The 19,855-nt window shown below is 36.5% G+C and overlaps 1 protein-coding gene across 1 annotated transcript in view; it reads right to left on the reverse strand.

Annotated features, from left to right (window-relative positions):
• The window catches only part of LOC149580147 (calcium-dependent lipid-binding family protein), a 321,232-nt gene that overhangs the window by 40,422 nt on the left and 260,955 nt on the right, over positions 1–19,855 (reverse strand). Inside the window, exons 49-66 of the mRNA XM_089789740.1 lie at positions 18,604–18,743; positions 17,984–18,499; positions 17,039–17,875; positions 16,873–16,949; positions 12,711–13,167; positions 12,392–12,478; positions 10,912–11,067; positions 10,570–10,751; positions 9,931–10,455; positions 5,619–5,796; positions 5,300–5,448; positions 4,991–5,117; positions 4,552–4,773; positions 3,970–4,329; positions 3,196–3,354; positions 2,772–3,083; positions 2,311–2,622; positions 2,070–2,128 (exon numbers count right to left, since the gene is read on the reverse strand). Of these exons, the coding sequence (XP_089645866.1) occupies positions 2,070–2,128; positions 2,311–2,622; positions 2,772–3,083; positions 3,196–3,354; positions 3,970–4,329; positions 4,552–4,773; positions 4,991–5,117; positions 5,300–5,448; positions 5,619–5,796; positions 9,931–10,455; positions 10,570–10,751; positions 10,912–11,067; positions 12,392–12,478; positions 12,711–13,167; positions 16,873–16,949; positions 17,039–17,875; positions 17,984–18,499; positions 18,604–18,743 (4,855 nt within the window). The remainder of the gene's footprint in view (positions 1–2,069; positions 2,129–2,310; positions 2,623–2,771; positions 3,084–3,195; positions 3,355–3,969; positions 4,330–4,551; positions 4,774–4,990; positions 5,118–5,299; positions 5,449–5,618; positions 5,797–9,930; positions 10,456–10,569; positions 10,752–10,911; positions 11,068–12,391; positions 12,479–12,710; positions 13,168–16,872; positions 16,950–17,038; positions 17,876–17,983; positions 18,500–18,603; positions 18,744–19,855) is intronic.

Below are 19,855 nucleotides of genomic sequence, written 5' to 3' on the forward strand. Positions count from 1 at the left end.
TCTCCCTTCTCAGCAGGAGTTAAATGAGTATGTTCACCTTGATATCTATAGATGTTACATTATTGCTACCTGGGTTAACCCTCTGGGTGGGTTATGCCCACGGATGTCTTTTTATGTGACACACTTTTTGGAGATCTCAGATGGGATTATTGCCCGACCTAGCTATCTCTCACGGCATTGGTCTCATGCCTTACAGATCTCTTTAGGTTCTTTCAGAGTTGGTTCTCACCGTCTTCGGGCTCAGTTGGATCATCATATTAACAAGGAGGAGCAAACCTGTTTGTTTTGTACCTCAGGGGAGGTAGAGAATGAGGCTCACTTTCTTTTTCGATGCCCTATTTATTATGAGATCAAAGGTAGGTTCTTTTGTTTGTTCAAAGAGTGCTTCTCTCTCTATGATTTCTTCAACTATTATGATCAGATATGCCTTCCACTGTATCTTCGGGAAGCCACTATGCTCAGGGATAGCATGATTCAGACTCTGCTTCCACACTGACACTCTTCTACTCAGCTCATTACTGCCTTTTTCACACCACTACCCCCCTTACATGGTGTGAAAAGGCCCTCTAGCTCTATTCGGCCTAGTGAGCTTTCTAGATGCGTCAGATCTTGTTCTGCTTATTTGCACCAGCAACACTCCTCTAGGACAGGTCGGAGACAGTGCAGTACCTATACGCATCGACACGTGTATCATTCTGTGACAGATTTCTTTTCGCCCAAGAAAGCCTCCTAGTGCTTTCCCGGTCTCTGCATTCTGTTGCTTGTATTTGTTTGTTGTTGTTGTTTGTCTCCGGACACCTTTGTGTGCTCCTACTGGGTTCTGCTCTGCCTTTGTTGTAATCTTTCAGTCCCATAGACCTCTTCTTGGTCTTTTGTTGGACATTAATATCATTATCTTATCTTATCTTATATGATCCCATACTCTTTCAGCCAAATGCTTATGTTTTCTTCACTACCTATTTATGTCTTTCCCTTCGGCACCATGCATTATTCATTATGAACTGTTTTGATTTGTCATCTTTTTATTTTTTTATCTTTTTAAGAGAACCTCCTATCACCCTTCTTCTGTATCATATGGTGGTTGTGTTTCAAGTGTTGCCTTTTCTGTGTGAGCCGTACGATCGTACGATGGTCGTCCTTTGCTTGTTGTTAGATGCTCTTAACTCTAGGTCGTATAGTATAGTACCTCATCTTCTCTTGCTAGCCGTATCTAAGGCCGTACAATGTTCTATCTATCTTTCTTGCTTGCCTTTCTTACTGTACGGTGTACCCATGTGTCGATTGTACGGCCGTACAGTGTCCACCTCCAAGGCTGTGCAATGTCCACTTCCAAGGCCATACGGTGATCGTACTCCATATCCGTATATTTCCCTCCTTGTCCGTATGGGATTCACTCCTCCCCTAATAGTCATACAGTGTACAATATCCTTCCAGACCGTACAATAATATAACCTCTCCTAAGAACCAACTACTTTTAGTGTCAATCTATTTTAGAGGTTAAAATAGATTAAGATCAGTGGGAAGAATTGCTGTTTATAAATAAAGTAAACAAACTTGTGGGTTTGTATGATTATTGAGATTTTTTTTACTTGGCAATAGCTTTCATGTAGATTGATAAAAGATTCAATTTATTAAGCAACAAAAGATTATATGGATAAAATATTGAGAATTCCATCACCGTGTTCCCGTTGAAGATGATTTCATCTATATTATGTTAGATTTGGAACAGTTAAAATTGTCCTAAGAGGAGAGGAATTTCAGCCACCAGCCACAGAACAAAATGTACCGACTAATGCAACAAAGCCTCTAATACAAATTCGCTGTTTGGAAAACTGGGTCACTTCAATTCTCATTTGTCAGACTTAGAAAACACAGCCAAGAGCCAAAAGTAGGAATAGGCTGAGATGGCTAGGATAGCATTCTAAAGAAAACCAAAATATTGCTTGGATTCAATGTTTGCTAACAGCACCAGTAGAAATAACTGTGACAAAAACAATAAATCAAACTGTGAAGCTCCATTGAAATGATGGAAAGAATAGACAAGTAGAAGAGACGAAATCCAGGCATACCCATTTGGACAAATCGGTCGCCATATTGAAATCTGATAATTTCTATTCCAGTGCGTTTTCTGTTTCAGAAAATAAAAGTAGACTTTAATATACCACATAATGCTGATCTAGAATAACACTAAAGAATAATTGGTCCTCCAAGTTCAAGTGGTTGGTGTAAGTTAGAGTGTTCAATACACAAACTTTTACTAAAAAAATATCATTTTTCTGCATTTGCAAAATATGTCCTGGAGAAACCAACCTTGTCAGACCAAACAAGAGTTAGCTTGTTTATAAACTTTCCACTGGCAGAATCGCCATATGAGCTTGGTAAAGCCAAAGTGTATTCCGTGTCTTTCTGTTGAGCATGTCTTGTATCATAGTTTGACAATGAATCTGCACCTCTGTCAAATATAGATCGTCCTGCAACAGTTCCTAAAAGAGTACCAAAAGTTGTGGTGACAGGAAGAGTAATTGGTGCCACCATTCCTGTAAAAAATCCAAATGATGCTCCAGTTCCTGCACCAGCACTGACACCTGCATATGGTTTCCTTACCTTTTTCTTCTCCATTACCTGTATTATACAAGCAACTCACAATAAGAGAATCAGTGCAATGAAAGTATGAATTTAAGTTGAACAAAAAAATGCACCTGAGGCCGAACCCCTAAACAATTGGACCCAATAAGTATTTATAGCTCAATTTTAGGTAAAGAAAAATGCACCTGAGACTGAACACCCAAACGATTGGACCCATAGGTATTTCTAGCTTGCTGAATTGCAGTAAATATTTCTTCAGCTTGCCGGGATTCACGATGGCATTTGATAACACGAAATGTTTCTTTGGATTCAAATATTCTAGAATCCTGAGATGAATGTCGTAAATTAAGGATCACCCGCGAAGGTTGATAACCGGGTGGGTCCCTTTTCCCATTCCTTAATTCCACTGACACCAAATCATCCCATATTACATCCCATACTACAGTACAAGGCTCTCTCAAGGGATCAGATTTTCTCTGCACAATAGAGGTTGGACTCTGCAGCCATAGTGAATGAATGTGTAAGATGGCCACTGTAATATCAGCCAATCTCATGAAACTGTAACAGTTATTTCTAGCAAAGATAAGGAGAATCTACTGATACACATACTTGTAACAACATTACTCTCCGGTGAGTGATTATGGCAGTTCTTCCTTTTGGAAGGTTATAATGATCTTCATATGCATCTGAAAAGGCGAACTTGCCTCGGACTTTGAAAAAATCTATTTGCCCAAACAAGGCACCACGCTCAGCGAGTTGCAGCAGAACCTTACAACAGAAAAAATAAAAATAAGAAAGGTAAGGAATAAATCCCAGGCTATCTTACACAATGCAAATGTACAAGAACAGAAATATCCAGTATACTTCCAGACAAAATAAGAGAGAAGAATGTTATGGATTCACGTAATATGCAAAAATTACACATACATTTTTTCCTATAAATACAGAAACTGAAGTCTTATGAAACAATGCTAATTGCTTCGTGGCTTTATAGGTTAATTGCTGCACCATTGTCTACTTTTGCAATTAAATGAAAAACTAGTGCTACTGCTTAGAATCTGTATTTCTACTTCTCTCAAAAATTTGACAGTAAACATGGACTACAATATCAATAGACAAAATCAAAGGGATGTTAAAAATTAAAAAGTTCTGAACCATAATGTCATTCTATCATCAGTGACATTAATTTAAAAACGTGTTTGTGTTGAACAAATGGAACTGATATTTGTTTACAAGCTTAATCTAGAACAGCTTTTCGATAATCTATTCACAGAAAATGAAACTGATTATTTTCATTGTTCATCATCCAGAAGCAAAATTACATTAGAAAAGCACGTGAAAAATAACTGTAACACAATGAAGGGTGTAAACACAAATCCTTACCTGCCCTTGAGCTTTATACTCATCATATGGCCGCAGGACATTGTCCCCACTAATTGCTCGAGGTAGTCGGCGCCGAAGGAGCTGCTCTTCAGAAGTAATTGCTGCAGCGATTTTCATCCTCATAGCATTTGCACCTTCTGTTGTTTTTGACAGAAGATCAAGAACCCCACTCATTGGCTGGGCTGCTACCCCAATGATTCCTTTCCCAACACCCTGAACAAAACCCTCAACACCAGAAGATTTAGCACCTTCAAGTGGCTTTGTAACAATGCCTGTAACTCCACGAATTAGTCCTTTGGCAAAAGCCCCACCACCTTCTCGAATAACATCACCAATGTCTTCAACTGATCCTTTGCTATCCTATAGCATGAAATCAATTAACAATCAAAACTGATCTGAGAATTTTACGAAATTGGTGATTTATCAAGGCATTGTCCAACCTCCTTGGAAAAATAAAAAATAAAATCCAGCCTTTGCATTTTGATTGAATTTCTTTCTGAAGTCACCTCTAAAGCATACCAATTCAAACAATGGCATGACAAGAAAAGGAGATGACAGACAGCATAATGCTAAAAAAATTACCTGTCTCTGGCGACTTTGTATGAACTTCTTATCCATTGACAATGCAGCAACACCTTTGCTCATGTGCCCAAGAGCACTGCTTGCATTGCCAAGAATATCAACACCATAGATCAATTGAAGGGGTTGACTAAGAAGATCTTTGCGAACACTTGATATAGCAGCAGCAAGCAACTGACTTTGACGCATACAAATATTCTCATGTACATGAGCTGCAATTCGAACCTGTTATTGTAGGGAAAAAGGATAAGAAAGATATTCTTCCATTATTTAGACATAGTGATAGAATCACCACAATAGATATGCCTATGTAGGCCATGGAACTAAAGCATGCTGCCTTCATAGCATACTGTTGATATTTGATATTCTATTAAACAAGTAAAGGTTGTCAATTATCATCAAGCTACAAAACATTAAGGATGCTTAGGTTCTACAAACTCACTGGCATGTTTTCAGTGTTCCCCAAGGCAGTCATAAGAGAAGCCCAGAAGCCAAGGACTCCTCTTGGCCTTTGTGTTGGTGACATCGCCAATGATACTTTGAATCGGATCTCAGGCATATTCAGAAGACTTTTTTAGGATGCAAAAGACAGAAAATCAGAAAAATATTAATTGCCCAGAATAGTGAAAAATATTATAAATAACTAATGCAATTAAGGATGCATAAGACTTCCTTATCATCAAAGGTACAGAATGATAACTATAAAAATAGAATGAATTCATTGTAGTTCAAATGAATAGTTGTAATATACCCTATCCGTATAATAGGATCAATTGCCACATCAGTTGTCTGGCTGCTGTTTAGTCTCCCAATATTTAGTTTCTGAAACATCTCGTGAAGTCTCCAGATAAATGGCTCATGAATTTTAACCATAAACAAGACATTCTGTGAGCTTGCACCCTGAAAAAGCTCAAAATACTAAGTCTTCATTCAATATTGATTTTAAATTTACAAATATTGGTGAAAAAACATTATTAAGATTAGATGGCATATGACCCAGCTCTATTAGTCTTCATATTTTATGTTCTTAACAGTGAAAAATAAATAGCTTGTCTTTTCATTAACCATACCTGTAAACCAAGGTAGGGGTACAAATAATTATCTGGTGACCCGTGATCTTGCATCACAGCTGTGAACTTCAGTAAAAACTCAAGCTGGGTGGTGGCAATTTGTGGTCTAAACAAAACTGCCATCGGTGTTAATGGTAATTGATTATCAATTTGAAATCCATCCAATCGTAATTTGAACCTGAAAAGTATATTATTATTTAGTGCTATTGTGCTCTCAAATAAATTCAAATTCTGGGTGTACATTTGTAAAACAAATACCTCGCTAAAAGCAGACATTTTATTTTGGGAGGAATCAACATAAAAAACAATTTTATTAACTAAAGGCCAAAATTTCAACAGGTTACTAGATTCAGAAAATTCAAAAAAATGGAGAATATGTTTTAAAGGCAAGATCTTAAATAATGTATATAAATGTATGACCCATGGAGCAAAATTAAAGTGTATTGACGTTTATGAGATTTACATCTCCATCAGACTGCAAGCACAAATGTAAATAAAACAATTTATTTTGGCATGTAATAGTAAATCTAGGTCATTTAATCTGGGGTATAATGCTTTAGCGTCAATAAATCTAATAAATATTCTTTATTTTCTGCTCTTTATTTTTCTCATCGCTTCTATATAAAGGATCCATTTACTGTCACACCTACCTCAGGGAGAGGCTTTCAACCCCAGGATTTAGTCTAACTAATGAGGAAATGTTTCCATCACAATCTTTCAGGTGACAACAACTTGGCCTTTCCTTATCACTCACTGTAACACATGAATAAGTATTACTCAACTCACCTTGTTGGTTTTACTTTCCTTGCAATATTGTGCTCTCAACCTTGGAATATGTCCTCCAATTCAGATTTTGTATATTGACAACTGAATAAATGTGCATATAAAAAGGCAGATTGCTCAAATCGGTTGAATAACTTTTTGTTTCCATTGAAGCCTGTCTTTGTTGAAGTATAATCAAATCATTCCCCATGTTTATGAAATATGGGTTGATCTAATGTAGTCATGTTTTGCATTTTACTTCTGTTAAATGTCTGCATATGTCCATGCAGTTTTGGTAAGTAAGATTTATCCTCTAAATTATATTTACATATCCATTTTCTGTTTCATCATTCTCTGTAAATTTCATACATTTATGGGATCTGAGCTCTTTGCAACTCTGACGAATTTTGTTGCTCAAGAATGGCATCACGTGGGATCTCCAGTAAGAAACTCAAGCAGAATGCAAATTAAGATGAATATGTTGTATTACAAACCATTTTGTGTAGTTTTCTTTAGTATTGAAAACATCTCATCCTATTGTTTGGTATTCTTTTGAAAATATTACCTCAGCAAATGGGCAAGACGATAAGGCACTTTGGCTGCAATATTCCAGCCACCTTTTGAGGGGTAGCAATTGATTGGCATACACAAATTGACCAACCCTCCATGAATACATGGGATACACTAAAGGTCGTCTTCAAAGAAGAGTTTAAATTGCTTAATGATGTATATAATCGATTTTAAAAACTCCCTCCATTCTTACCACAATGGCACCATCTCTTCCTTGCACGAAGGGAGATCACTCCAAACCACACCAATTTCATCATTTGTCAGCATTCAGAATCCTATAGCATTCAACATGTTTTCTACATAGTACAATATCATTCAGCATTCCTCCCCTTCATCACACTACAAACAACCATCAAACAAAAAGTTACTTCCTTGGTCCACTCTTCATTGCCTACTATACAGCTCTTTCCACTCTCTCTGCATCCAAGTTTGATTGTAAAATGGCACAATTTTCCCTCGTGTCCTGTTAGGTCCACATCAAAGGACAGGTTTCATTCAGCTTGCAAAGAAGGCAATTTTATTTGATCATGGGACACTGTCTTTCCAGCAACTTCGGTTAGTCATATGATTGGCCCTACACACTATACAACTCACTCCATTCTTAGCACAGAAGTACCACCACTTCCTGGCATGGAGGCATATTACACCAGAGCCCAAATGATACCAACTCAATCATTTAGCAGGATTTTCCTTTACTATTCGGTGGCATGCTTTCTTCATAGTACAATATCATTTACCATTCTCTTCGTTGCACGACAATCAGTTATCAAACACCTTACTTCTCATTTGATATTATATGTTAGCTAAACACTCCAAAATCTCTATTCTCAGACTTTTCTTCTTTAAAGATCACAAAAATGATGTCCACCATGATGCTCTATGTGGTTCTAAAGGTTTTAATTTGGGCTTGGTGGCATGGGCACATCAATTGCTTAGTGATGGTGGTCATCTTGGCAGATATTGGGTACTTCAAGTTCAAATATATCGTTTTTCATGAAGGAAAGTAGTATGATCTAATTGGATCAACTCTAATCCTTGGCTAAGTGTTTATGGTTTTCTTCTGCAATAATTTCCTGTGCAAATAAAGGCATACTTTACTCTTGTATCTAATATGCATTGTCATCTTTATTATTAATTCATGCATTTAATTGATTAGATGTAGCAATCTATAGACACTTCCTTACATAATATTAGATTATCCACAAAGAAAGCAGTTGCAAACTTCCACTTTCTTCCTTTTGGGATTTGGCACAATGCATGTCCTCAAATAAAGCTTGCTACGTCCCTCACAAAAGTAACAAACATCTTTAGAACCCAAGTGTGGACTTCTTTTGTGTTTCCTTTCGGCATGCACAATTTTGTTTATTTTATATACCTGTCTTCTCTTAGAAAATGTTCTCGTAACTGATGAAAAAATGGCTTACCTTTTTCTTATTGCAGAAGATACCTCTGACTTCTTGATATTTCACATATTATTGTTTGTATTTGAAAGGCCCCAAATTCATAATGGTACATGTTGCAAGTGTCTTAGTCATTGCCAAAGTGGGCATCAAAAAATTATGCTTATAACAAATTGGAATTTCCATTTCACAATATTTTTGGATATCAGTTTTTTTTGTTGGATCAACTGCATGCATTACTCGCTAGTCCATTCATTCCTTCCATGACCCATCTTCTTAGCTTGCTAACCCCATTTTCAAAACCTTTGGCCAATATATTGCCTTGTCAACCATCAAATTATACTATTATAGCTCAGTCAATCCTTCATTTCTTTTGCAATTGGTGATTCCATGCTGCAACAATTTTAGATATTTCAAGATTTAATGTAGTATTTAATAACTGATCATACAAGCAATGACTACTAATGAGAAAGAGACCTTCAAAGGATTAACCTAGTTATTACACATTATTGTTTTCCACTTGTATTTAAAATATTTTAAGAACCACATCCAGCCGAATTAATGGGCCTACCAGAACTTAATCTAGATTTCCAACTCTTGATTGAAAATGCATATGCTTAAAAGTCCAAATGATTTTTATTTATATTTCTTTTTGTCCACCAAAATAGAGATATACTGAGAGAAGTCTGTTGCACATCCTGTAATTTTCTAAATTTTTACTATTGCAATATTTTCACAAATCTCACAAGGTCATAAAGATGTCAGAACTTGTCAGTCTAATGCAAGCATTGCAAACATGAATCACTGAACCACAGAAATTATTCTCCTCCGTCAATGTTTCCTTTAGTGTCTTGCAAAGTTCTTAATTGACATCTATACTGAAATTTAAGCTTAAATACTTCTAGTTCTGTCCAGACCAGTATAAAACAGTTTCTACTCATATCGACAGACAGAACAATATGAAATCACTGTGATCACCTGTACATGTAAACAAATAATGGAATTTCATCCTACATATGTCTGATGACAATTGATGGAAGTTTCAAATGATAAAAAATAAGCCTTATATATTTTATATGTAGAACATCTATCCGCGCGCACACACACACAGAGGATATAGTGAGAGAAGTTTGTCGCACATCCTGTAATTTTCTCAATTTTCATTATTGCAAATAATTTCACAAATCTCACAAGGTTATAAAAATGTCAGAACATATCAGTATAATACAAGCATTGCAAACATGAATTACTGAACCACAAATTATTCTCCTCCATCAATGTGTCCGTTATTGTCTTGCAAAGCTCTTAATTGATATCTATCCTGAAATTTAAGCTTAAATACTTCTGTCGGTACCATTGTAAAGCAGTTTCTACTCATATTGAAAGATAGAATAATATGAAATCATTGCCATCACCTATACGTGTAAAAAACTAATGGAATTTCATCCTGCAGTTGTATGATTGCAATTGATAGAAGTTTCAAATTATAAAAATTAAGGCTTACATATTTTATATGTAGAACATCTACACAGAGAGAGAGAGAGAGAGAGAGAGAGAGAGAGAGAGAGAGAGAGAGAGACCGGCTAATTCCTGAACCCAGACCAGTGGCATATGACATGATGAGATTCTGAACAGACAAATAGAGTAGTTCTTCAGGAGTATGATCAACAACAGACAGTCCAAACTCTGAAAGCTCAATAATGATATGGAACTGGTCATCAGAGCCCACAACTGGAGAGCTCTGTTCATATGAAGATGATGTTATTGGCATGCCAACAGGAACAATTGCCAAATTTTCATTGCTTGGCATCCAATCAGCTACTTTTACCACTCTGGTGGTGCCTTCTTTCAAAACTGTAACACGAAGTGCTGTCACAGGCCCACTTTCAGTGGCCATAGGTTGATGGTCAGCAACTTCATCAATGTTATATTTAGAAGACTTTCTTGGATCAGCCCCATCCACCAGAACTTCTAACAACCTTTCTCTATCAAGGTCTTCCCAGGCATATGATATGGCAGAGCTGGGCTGAAGGAACTGCCATGAATTATCATCTCCACCTACTTGTCGAAAACGAATGGGCAAAACTGCAGACCTATTTTCAATCCTGCATAAAAAGACAGAAAGAATCACCCAATGAGCTCAGTTAGAGAATCATATGGCAAATATTCAGGAAGGAATCAACTTAAAAACCCCATAATAATTGAGTCTATCATATGACCTGTAAGAACTTGACACAGAAGCATGCCGAAAAACAACAAGATATCGTGAATCTTTGACTCCATTTTGAATTTCCCCTCTAAGATATAACTGGTTTCTCTCCTCACTTCTCAAGCTAATATGCATTATTCCTTCACTATCAATGCTGAAAGGATGACTCCATTTGTATCCATCTATGGAGATCTGACAGAAAATCAAAAGGATCAAATCTACAACTGTAGCCACCAAAATGGTATTGTTGAGCATTTCCTAATAGAGAGGTAAATGTCTTGAAATAAATATTCAACTCAACTGAAATATTACAGTGTCACTTATCTATCATGTATTTCACAATTCAACTAACCTGTAGTTGTTCCTTTCCAGATACCAATTGCCACAAAAAAGTTTTTGGAGGATCTGTAGGATAAATCCATTCTATATGATCAACTCCACATTGCTGCAAAAGGAGTCGATATCCAGTTCTATTGACAAACAACGTGTGGGGCTGAAAATGTACCACCTGCAAAATTGAATCTCATCAGAACACATAAATAAGAGACTTCATAGATATCAATAAGGCATCTCTTATTTATGAGAGTGACCAACAAAGATTTATAATAAAACAGCATTTCTCTCATCAAGAAATCAGGTCTTCCCGCCATTCCAAACATCAACTTTTATACTAGCTTCTTGAAAATTCTAACAAGCCCTAGTAATCCTGCTGTTCCCCATCTATCCTACTAGCTACTTCCAAATTAAAATTCATCTATGGTTCTTGTGTTGGGTTCTATTCTCAATCAGGCATAATCTTAGATCTAAGCAATATTATACAGCAGTTGCTGTAACCGATGACTATCAAGGTTCAACTTGATCATAATCAATAGATGCTACTCTTATGTAGACCACAACTGTGAGTCTAGCTTTAAGTAAAGAATCCTATTAAAAGGAAGAATTTTTCCTTCAATCTGTGGTTCCTTATTATTTTTTAATTATGTAAAGAGAGGCCCCAGTTGAGATCATTGTTATACACCAAATCTGATGTTGAGCTAGGCAATTTTTGCCAAATCATCTGGAGGCATCTGTATGCATTATTTGCTTCAAAAGTCAAAATAAATTATAGTTTCATATCCGAGCTTTACAGAAAACTGAATACATATTTTTAGAATGATGTTAAAATAATTTGCACAGTTATCTCCATAAAGACAGCATAATACTCTATCACAGACTGAAACTCTAATAAACATCACAAAAGATAGATGCTAAATGTTTGTAATGAGGCTGACTGTGCACCATCCAATACATGTTTCCATAAACTTCCAGGAATTGACAGAGAATTTTTATAATTATATACCAGAAAATATAATTTTGAAATTTGTGAAGACGTATATCTAGTCTACTTGTGAGTTATGGCTTCTCGTTGAAATGAAGACCAGCTTAAATTGTACTATATCCATCCTTGTAACAGTAACAACACTCCATAGGCAGAAATCAGCCTAGAATGTGGCAAGCAACCACATTTTAAATACTTCTGGGCCTCTGGCTGTTTCAAAATGCCTAAAATTATCAGGGAAAAACTGTTATAGTTCAAAGATTCTTCATCTTGATCAAATGCGTTATTGGGTCAGGAATTGTGTGCTGTCTTGAACAGATCTAGCCACAAAAGGGCGTGCACAAGCTTCTTGATTCGATAACATGAAAATGAGTTCATCCCACACATTATCTTAGGGAAAAAAGTACAAAAGCATAATATAAGTGCAATATATTGATAAAAGCTGAAAAATATCCATGTTGCCCCATATTTATTGGGGACCACAGCTAAACAATGAGAAGTTGACAAACAAAACCTTAGTTCTCTCAGATGCCATGTCCAGGAAAGCTGAGAGTTTATAATATTCCCCATTTGAATTTGCTGCGTTCACATCAACTCGTTCCTGCATTGTAAATTGGTTTTAGAAAATGGAATTAACCATTATTTGGTGCACACAATGTTCTCAAGATATTTATATCAAAGTATGGTAAAAAGATAATATGCAAAAACAAAGGTTACATGTCAAAATAACAATGATTTCTTCAGAGTGATATTAAACAAATACCAAACAACTGAGATTGCTAAGTAAGTTGATTCAATCATTTTCGGTGGTTAGTGTAGGCAAATTCACATACCTTGTCTTCAAAATCACTTAATGAAATGCCAAGGCTGTAACTGTTACTTTTTGAAATAGCCACTGAAATACCCAATCGTGGTGATAATAGATTTTTCTCATCTCGAGGTGAGAAAGGTAGGAATCCAGAACGATAGGAATATGTCTGTGGTGAAAGCATTAATGGCATACCATTCAAATCCTCGAGTTCTTCTAGAATTTCGACAACTTTGTGTAAGCTTGTTTTTCTCTTTTTTATTGTTTTAGATGGTTGATCCGATGCTTTCTTTCCTGCTTTAATAGACTTTGGAAGCAAGAAAGTATCTGCCTCTGAACTATCTGATGGTTCAATCTCAACTAGACGATATGCCAAGGGCAAGGAAGCATCATTGCAAACCCAGTATGGTACAAACAACCGGATAGACTTGGCTGCAGCATTTGTTTCTCCAAAGTCGCGCTCCAAGCTGACTTGTAGTTTCCTGCAACAATTTCACACCCAGAATGAAATTGCAAACCACATCCACAGGAATTGCCTCTATACTGATTTAGGAGTTCGAAAATAATAAAAGAATCGGGCAGATTAAAAACAGAGTATTAAATGTTTCAATTTTCAAACATGAACATGGCTCACATTAAATCATGCGTCTCACTAAAAAAGACAATTAAAACTATAAAATCATGATGGATTGAATTTTCTTATTAGAAATAGAAAACGTATGATAATATGTGTCAATGTTTATAATCATTTTTAAAGATAAACAACTTCCATATAAGATAAAGCTATGTAGGGCCAGATGTAAACATTGTAAGTACAAGATTCTAATTATGTAATTGAGGTTTAAGTTATAGACATTTCAAAATAGAAATATGAAAAAGAAGTTTATTTTTATAGATAGGATATCATTCAATTTAAACCATAAGCCCAAAAGAAATATATAATATACTCCACGATGACTCCCTAACTAATATCAAATCAAAAACTCCAGTCCAACAAATAGAAATGGGTACTAATCCCTGTTTGTGGGAAATCTTTCATACCTAATAGTTGACAAGCATTTACATACATTACGCAAAGAATTTGGCAATACCGTCGACATATCTTATCCTAGAGATTGGGAAACTTTGCACTCCAAGATTAGTTATCAGATTCACCTGAAATGGGCCGGGTTCAGATTCGGATCCAATGCAGATCCTGATTCGAGCATGGATTCGTGAGGATCTGGGCAGGATCTGTGATCTTGCCTATGGATCTGTCGGGATCCACAGCCTGTGAATCCAGATGGATCCACAAGGAGTATGGCGGATCCTGCACGGATCCCACATGAATCCGGGTAACAGCATGAGTATCTTGTGTAAATCCGGATGAATCCATGAGCAAGGGTGGGTAAAAAGTGGGCCCAACTTGCAAATTTTGTATTTTTTAATAGTTATTTTCCCTCCAAACTCTAAAAAATGACCCTTGTCTGAATTCAGTAATTCAATGTGAATGTGTTGATTTTCTTTATAATCATAAAAATAGATCAATGATCAAGTATACCAGATTCATAGATCCATACTAGAACTATAGATTCATACTATTAAATGATTACTTTTAGAATTATGGATATTTCTCTCATATATATATATATTCACGAATCCAAATTGGGGAAAAAATCGTGGCTCCACGGATCCAATTCATGTGCCCGAATTGGCAACTAAGACCCCAAGTCATAAAACTTCATCCAATACAAAAGCAATGAAAAGGCGGATCTAGCCACAAATGGGAACTATGGTGAGATTTCCGAGGAAAGGGAATTCACAATGTACTAACTCTTCTCATAAAACTAGGGCACAATCTTCAGCTGACCTCCTTGCACTGTCTTCTTGAACCTAAACTAAGTATTTTTATGAAGCCCAACATTTGTTTGAATGGTTTTATCTTGTGATGGGAGCACTTCACCCAACAAGAACAATTTTTGTATCAGTGGAAGCACTGTTATTTATGTGAATAAGACCCCTTTTGATGGTTTTGTTATATCTGATATCTGCTTCTAGCTTTAGGTCTTCTGGGTGAGGCTCATTCTTGAACTTCCTTACAGCCCTCACCCTTACAATCCCCTTGATGATTCAGTAGATAGGACTTCCACTTTTCAGCTCCGAGTCATTCCTCAAGCCATGTAAGATATATTTGTGCTCAGGCTGATGCAATGCCAGTTGCCCTTCCCCTTCAAGTCTGCCACTTGCTTTCCAGTGATTCTTATGGACTTTGAAGTTGTTGACAAAATATTATGCTCCTGTTTGCAGGTTTTGCAAGTTTTGGCCTAGCTTGTCCAACCTCCATCAATGCATCTCCAGGGCCTAGAGACCTTTCTTGGAAGACGATGTTATTATTCACCATTGTGCTCAAGGATTTTCATTTTCATCTTTGGCTTAACAAAGGATGGAGATTTCAATTTTATGTCTGGTCTATCTGTTTTGAAGGATAACTTTTTACAGAATAGAGCCTAGTTTCCTTCTTTAATTCTTTTACTGACTCCTTCCATTCTGGCCTTATTTCAATCACAGTTCCTTAACTATATTCAGGTCTTCTAGACTAACAGCTGTTGTGATTTCTTTTGGAAAGTTTGTTTGGCTATGAGACTGCAAACAAAACTATACTACCTAAGCTTGTTCTTGTGTGGAGATTGATCTTTCAAAGGAGTTACTTGAAAAAACTACATCGAAGGTAGGCAACAGAATTTGGAGATGACAAGAAGATAATCAGATTGTGAACTTCAAGTGCAGAAGATGTTTTTCCCTACGCATTTTGCCACTCAATGTTAAGGGCAGGCTTTCAATATTTCCAGGACTGAAATCAGAAAATAAATGTGCTGGAATACACCAGGAGCTCATTATAATTTTTTTTCTCCACAAGGTTTGGATATTTAATTTGGCAGTTTTTGTTTGCAGGCTATGGCATTCACAGAAGGAGAAATTGGCCTCGCCTCAGCTCACCCCTTCCTGGCCCCACCTTTGCAATAAGTAAGCCCAACAAAAGGCTGGTTGTGTGCTGAGATGGATCACAGGGATATCCCCGAGTTATCATGGTAAATAATAATAATTGGGTATTTGCTCCTCACGAGATTTGAAGGATATTAAGGATTGCCCCAGTAAGCAACCCATCCCTTGTGTAGGGACTATAGTACTATGTCAAACTCATAGAAGATTTTGTTCATACTGGAAAAGATTAAGCTTACTCTAGATCCTTTTGTTTCAAAGTTAAGGCTGATAAAAGGGCAGTTTAGGTCGGTAAGAAGAAAGATTCTTTGTAGAAGTGTGCATCCAGTGACCTAAAGATCTTGCACTATGAATAATTTTAGATACAGTAAAAAAACATAAAACTTGTGTTTCTTGCTTTATATTGGATGGCTGGTATGGTTTGTGCATGGTCAATAAAAGAAGGTATTTTTTTTTCAAGTATAAGCTGATAAAGCCCATAATGAATATGTATTCTTATTTTGATTGGAAATAGTTTATCATGGGTCATCAGTATGCATTTTTGGATGCCCTTTTTCTCTCTCTTGGACACCTAACACAACTTATGTTACCTTAAATGAAAAACAAGCAAGCACAACAGAATTTTTTCTCAAATTTAGAGGCGAGAATGTGAACATATTGAAACAAACAGAACAATTGAAATATGAAACATAGGAAAATTTTCTCAACTGTGGCTTCTTTGGAAAAATTAGAGCAAGTAATAATAAAGTTCATAAATGGAGATGATTTTGTCTATGATTCTCATTGTCAAAAAAAGCATCTGAAATGTTGATTTGTGATAGAAAGTATCACACTGAACTGAACTGAAAAATACAAGGGAAGAAACCTAAACCAAAAGTGGTCAACTGCATCCCACAAGAATGTAAGTAAAGAACAGTGCTGTGTTATGTCCAAGCAAACAATTCTGGATAATGTTGACAGACGTTCTATATTTTAATGTTTGCCCTATAAAATGTGTCTGATTACTAGTCTATGCATATTCATTAAATAACAATCTTTCTGTTTTTATGTGCTCATATAGCATTCAATGAACTTAAGTCAAAAGCACCTAATAAAGCTCCAAAAATATTGCATGGGTATCCATGTCTGTAGGTAAAAACTCATTCCCAGATAGGGACAAGATAGATGAGAAATTGTTTGAATAGGAATATAGATCAAAGTTTCCATACCTCTTACTTTGCTGGTGAAGCATCCAAAAACAAGGAGGAGCTGTGTCTGATGAAGGGTCAGAAATAAGGACAGCATCCTGTAAAACAATTAAATTTAAGAACATAATCTTGTGAATATATTAGACTGATTTTTTAAACACCCAATTTACACATGGACCTCTAATACCTTTTCTAGTTGCCATCCTCCTTGAGCTAGCCAGGTTAGATAAATAGGCTTGCGAATATCCACTGAATATACGTGTGCAGAACTCTCTGGTGAAATAACACCATGCTGGCGCTTCACTCTACCTCCATCATTAGTTTTCTCCCAGACAATAAATTCTGCATTGCAGGGAAGCCTATTCTCTAATTTGAGAGGTGCTTTGACTGATATCCTCCAATCATAATCAGGAGAATTGAGCTGTGAGTACAGAATGTTTGCATCTGTTTCCATGCTCAGCCAGACATACTGCTTTGAACCAGATTCTGGGAGACAGACAAGTGCCTCTTCTGTTTTTTCAAGCTGACTTAACTTAAACAGTGAAACAGCTGCCCCACTTTTTGTCTGGCGCATGGAATATCCAGTGGAAGGCTGACCCTTTTCAAGATTATTCTGATCACTTCCAGATGTACCACTAGAGCTTCTGGTAGAAATTGCCCGTCCCCATAAGTAGGATGTCTGTGTGGATGCTGAAAAAGGGCGTACCTGCACACAGAAATCTGAATTTTTTGCAGTGTAATGCCAAGGCAATGGAACAGAGCACCCTGGTTTTAATGCAGTGATCACTTCCCTGGAATGTCTTGCTTTACTACCAGGTAACTGCTTCCGAGTCCGTACCCAACGGCGCCGCCTTGCAAAGTCAAATGTTGATCGCTTGCAAGTTTTCACAGATGTTAAGGGCCATTTTAAGCTTTGAAAGTCAGATCCATACGCCCAACCATCATTATCAACAAACTGGGACTTGTCCACAACCCAGTTTGATGTCCATTCCCAACCTGACGGAAGAGGGGGTTCAAAAAAGTCCTGATAAAGCTCAAAAAAAAAAGAATAAGATGACTGACCAAAGTGGTTAGAGATGCAATCTATAAACATGATTTTAAAACAGTAGCAATGGTTCCATGTGGTTCTGACCTTAGAGGAATAGGAGTAGTCATTGTTACTCCAGCGTCCTGGATCAGTTGATGTACCAAAACTGTTCCATTTGTTACCCCAACCTGAAAGAGGATTGTAGCGCTGGTTCTCAAATATCTCTTCAGTTATCACAACAGGTCCAGTATCAGAATTGGATCGAACATCAGGGCTATTTAGAAGAGAATGGGGACATACACAGATTTGGAGTGCAATGTCTGTATCATTTACAACAATAACAAGACTTCGCAATATAGCATGTTTCTGACCCTGCTTCATAACAACTTCAAAACCAAATGTTTCATTAAGCTGTTTGGGTATTGTTGATAAAGGCAAGATAGAACGAAAACTTGTCCAAGGACCATCAGGACTTAGCCCAATCCACAAACCCACTTCACCACTGTTAAATCTATTTTCAGGTTCCCCTCTCATAATTCTATTCCCTTTTGGAATGAAGTAGAAAGTATTTAGGGATATTGATCCACAATTTGTACTTTCATCTTCATGATTATTTAATCCCTGAAAATTAGCATACAATACAATGAATCTTGAAACACAACAAATAATATGCAGCAAAAACAGGTAGAGCACTCAACCAGGATAGAAGAATTATGTCATGTTACCTTTCTCTTTAATGGTTGCAAGCCAACTGTGCAGAAGCTTTTACCAGATGATTTTTGCATGATGCTTGGAAGAGAAGGTTGGGAGTTTGAGAAATCCAAATCACCTTTTATAGGAATAGTAAACATTCCAACTGCTTCACCTGCAGTGACATAAATGATATAGTGTTACTGCTTAAAGCTACAAAGCACTAAAAATTTATTTGACAAAGCCATCATTTGTAAACAAATGTGAGACGATAACACACATTTATGGATAGCAACTGATGAGAGGGCAAATTAATTGTAATGAGCAGTAATCTCAAGCTTCTCAAAGTCTATCAACATCTATAGGAGGCTTATCAAGCATTTAAATTTTCACAAATGCTCTTATTAACCACAGGCTTCACAAAAAAGACAGAGTATGACAACAATGTGAAATCCAAAACAATATATGTTTAATTAAGGCTGATGGAAAAGCCCAAAATGAGGCTTTGCTTGTTTAATTAATTGTCTTGTCCATAGTTCAAAATATTGTTATCGGCAACTTATTGCCAAGGGGAATAAAAAGATGTCGGAAAATATTGGAGATGAGTCAGGAATTTTTCGGAAAATATCGGGAACTTAAAATCTATTTTTCCAATCCTAATGGAACCTTCTTTCTCCTCTTTGTCCTGTCCTCTCCAAAGCTGTTTTTCCAATCAGAAAAAATGTGTTATGCCCTTTTCTGGGCCATCGGACAATAAGTTTGGTATTTATCATGATAAAATAGAAAATTATAGCTGATATTTTACCATGTTCTTTGTGATATTTTGAAACTTCTATGCAATGACTTATGCGAGATAAGTTGACTTTACTTCTAGGGAGCCAAAAAATATCACAATAAGTAGACTTATCGCAGATATATCTGACATATTTGAACTATGGTTTTACCTGCACCCACAATGCACATGTGCTAATGAACTAAACAAGTATTGAGAGGATAGATACCCCTAAAAGACATCCAAAATATCATCCTATTGTGTTTCTCCTCTCAGCATGAGGCAGATCGGACGATTTTCACTTTGTTGAAATATTATGCATGTCAAATGGAAACAAATAGTGATAACTTTAGTAACTGACCTTTGTCAATAGTCTACTCATAACAGTTGTTTTCTGTGTAACCCGGGGATGCAATCCCCCACATTTTTTGAACCATTTCCTGTAGAGAGTGTTTGAAAGGATGGCTAGCTATTCCCTACCACGCAAGCAACTTAAAAAGAAAGCTAATCTAAAA

Source organism: Cupressus sempervirens, chromosome 1, assembly GCF_028749045.1.
Source record: "Cupressus sempervirens isolate cs-2001-9-10 chromosome 1, ASM2874904v1, whole genome shotgun sequence".
Lineage (NCBI taxonomy): Eukaryota > Viridiplantae > Streptophyta > Pinopsida > Cupressales > Cupressaceae > Cupressus > Cupressus sempervirens.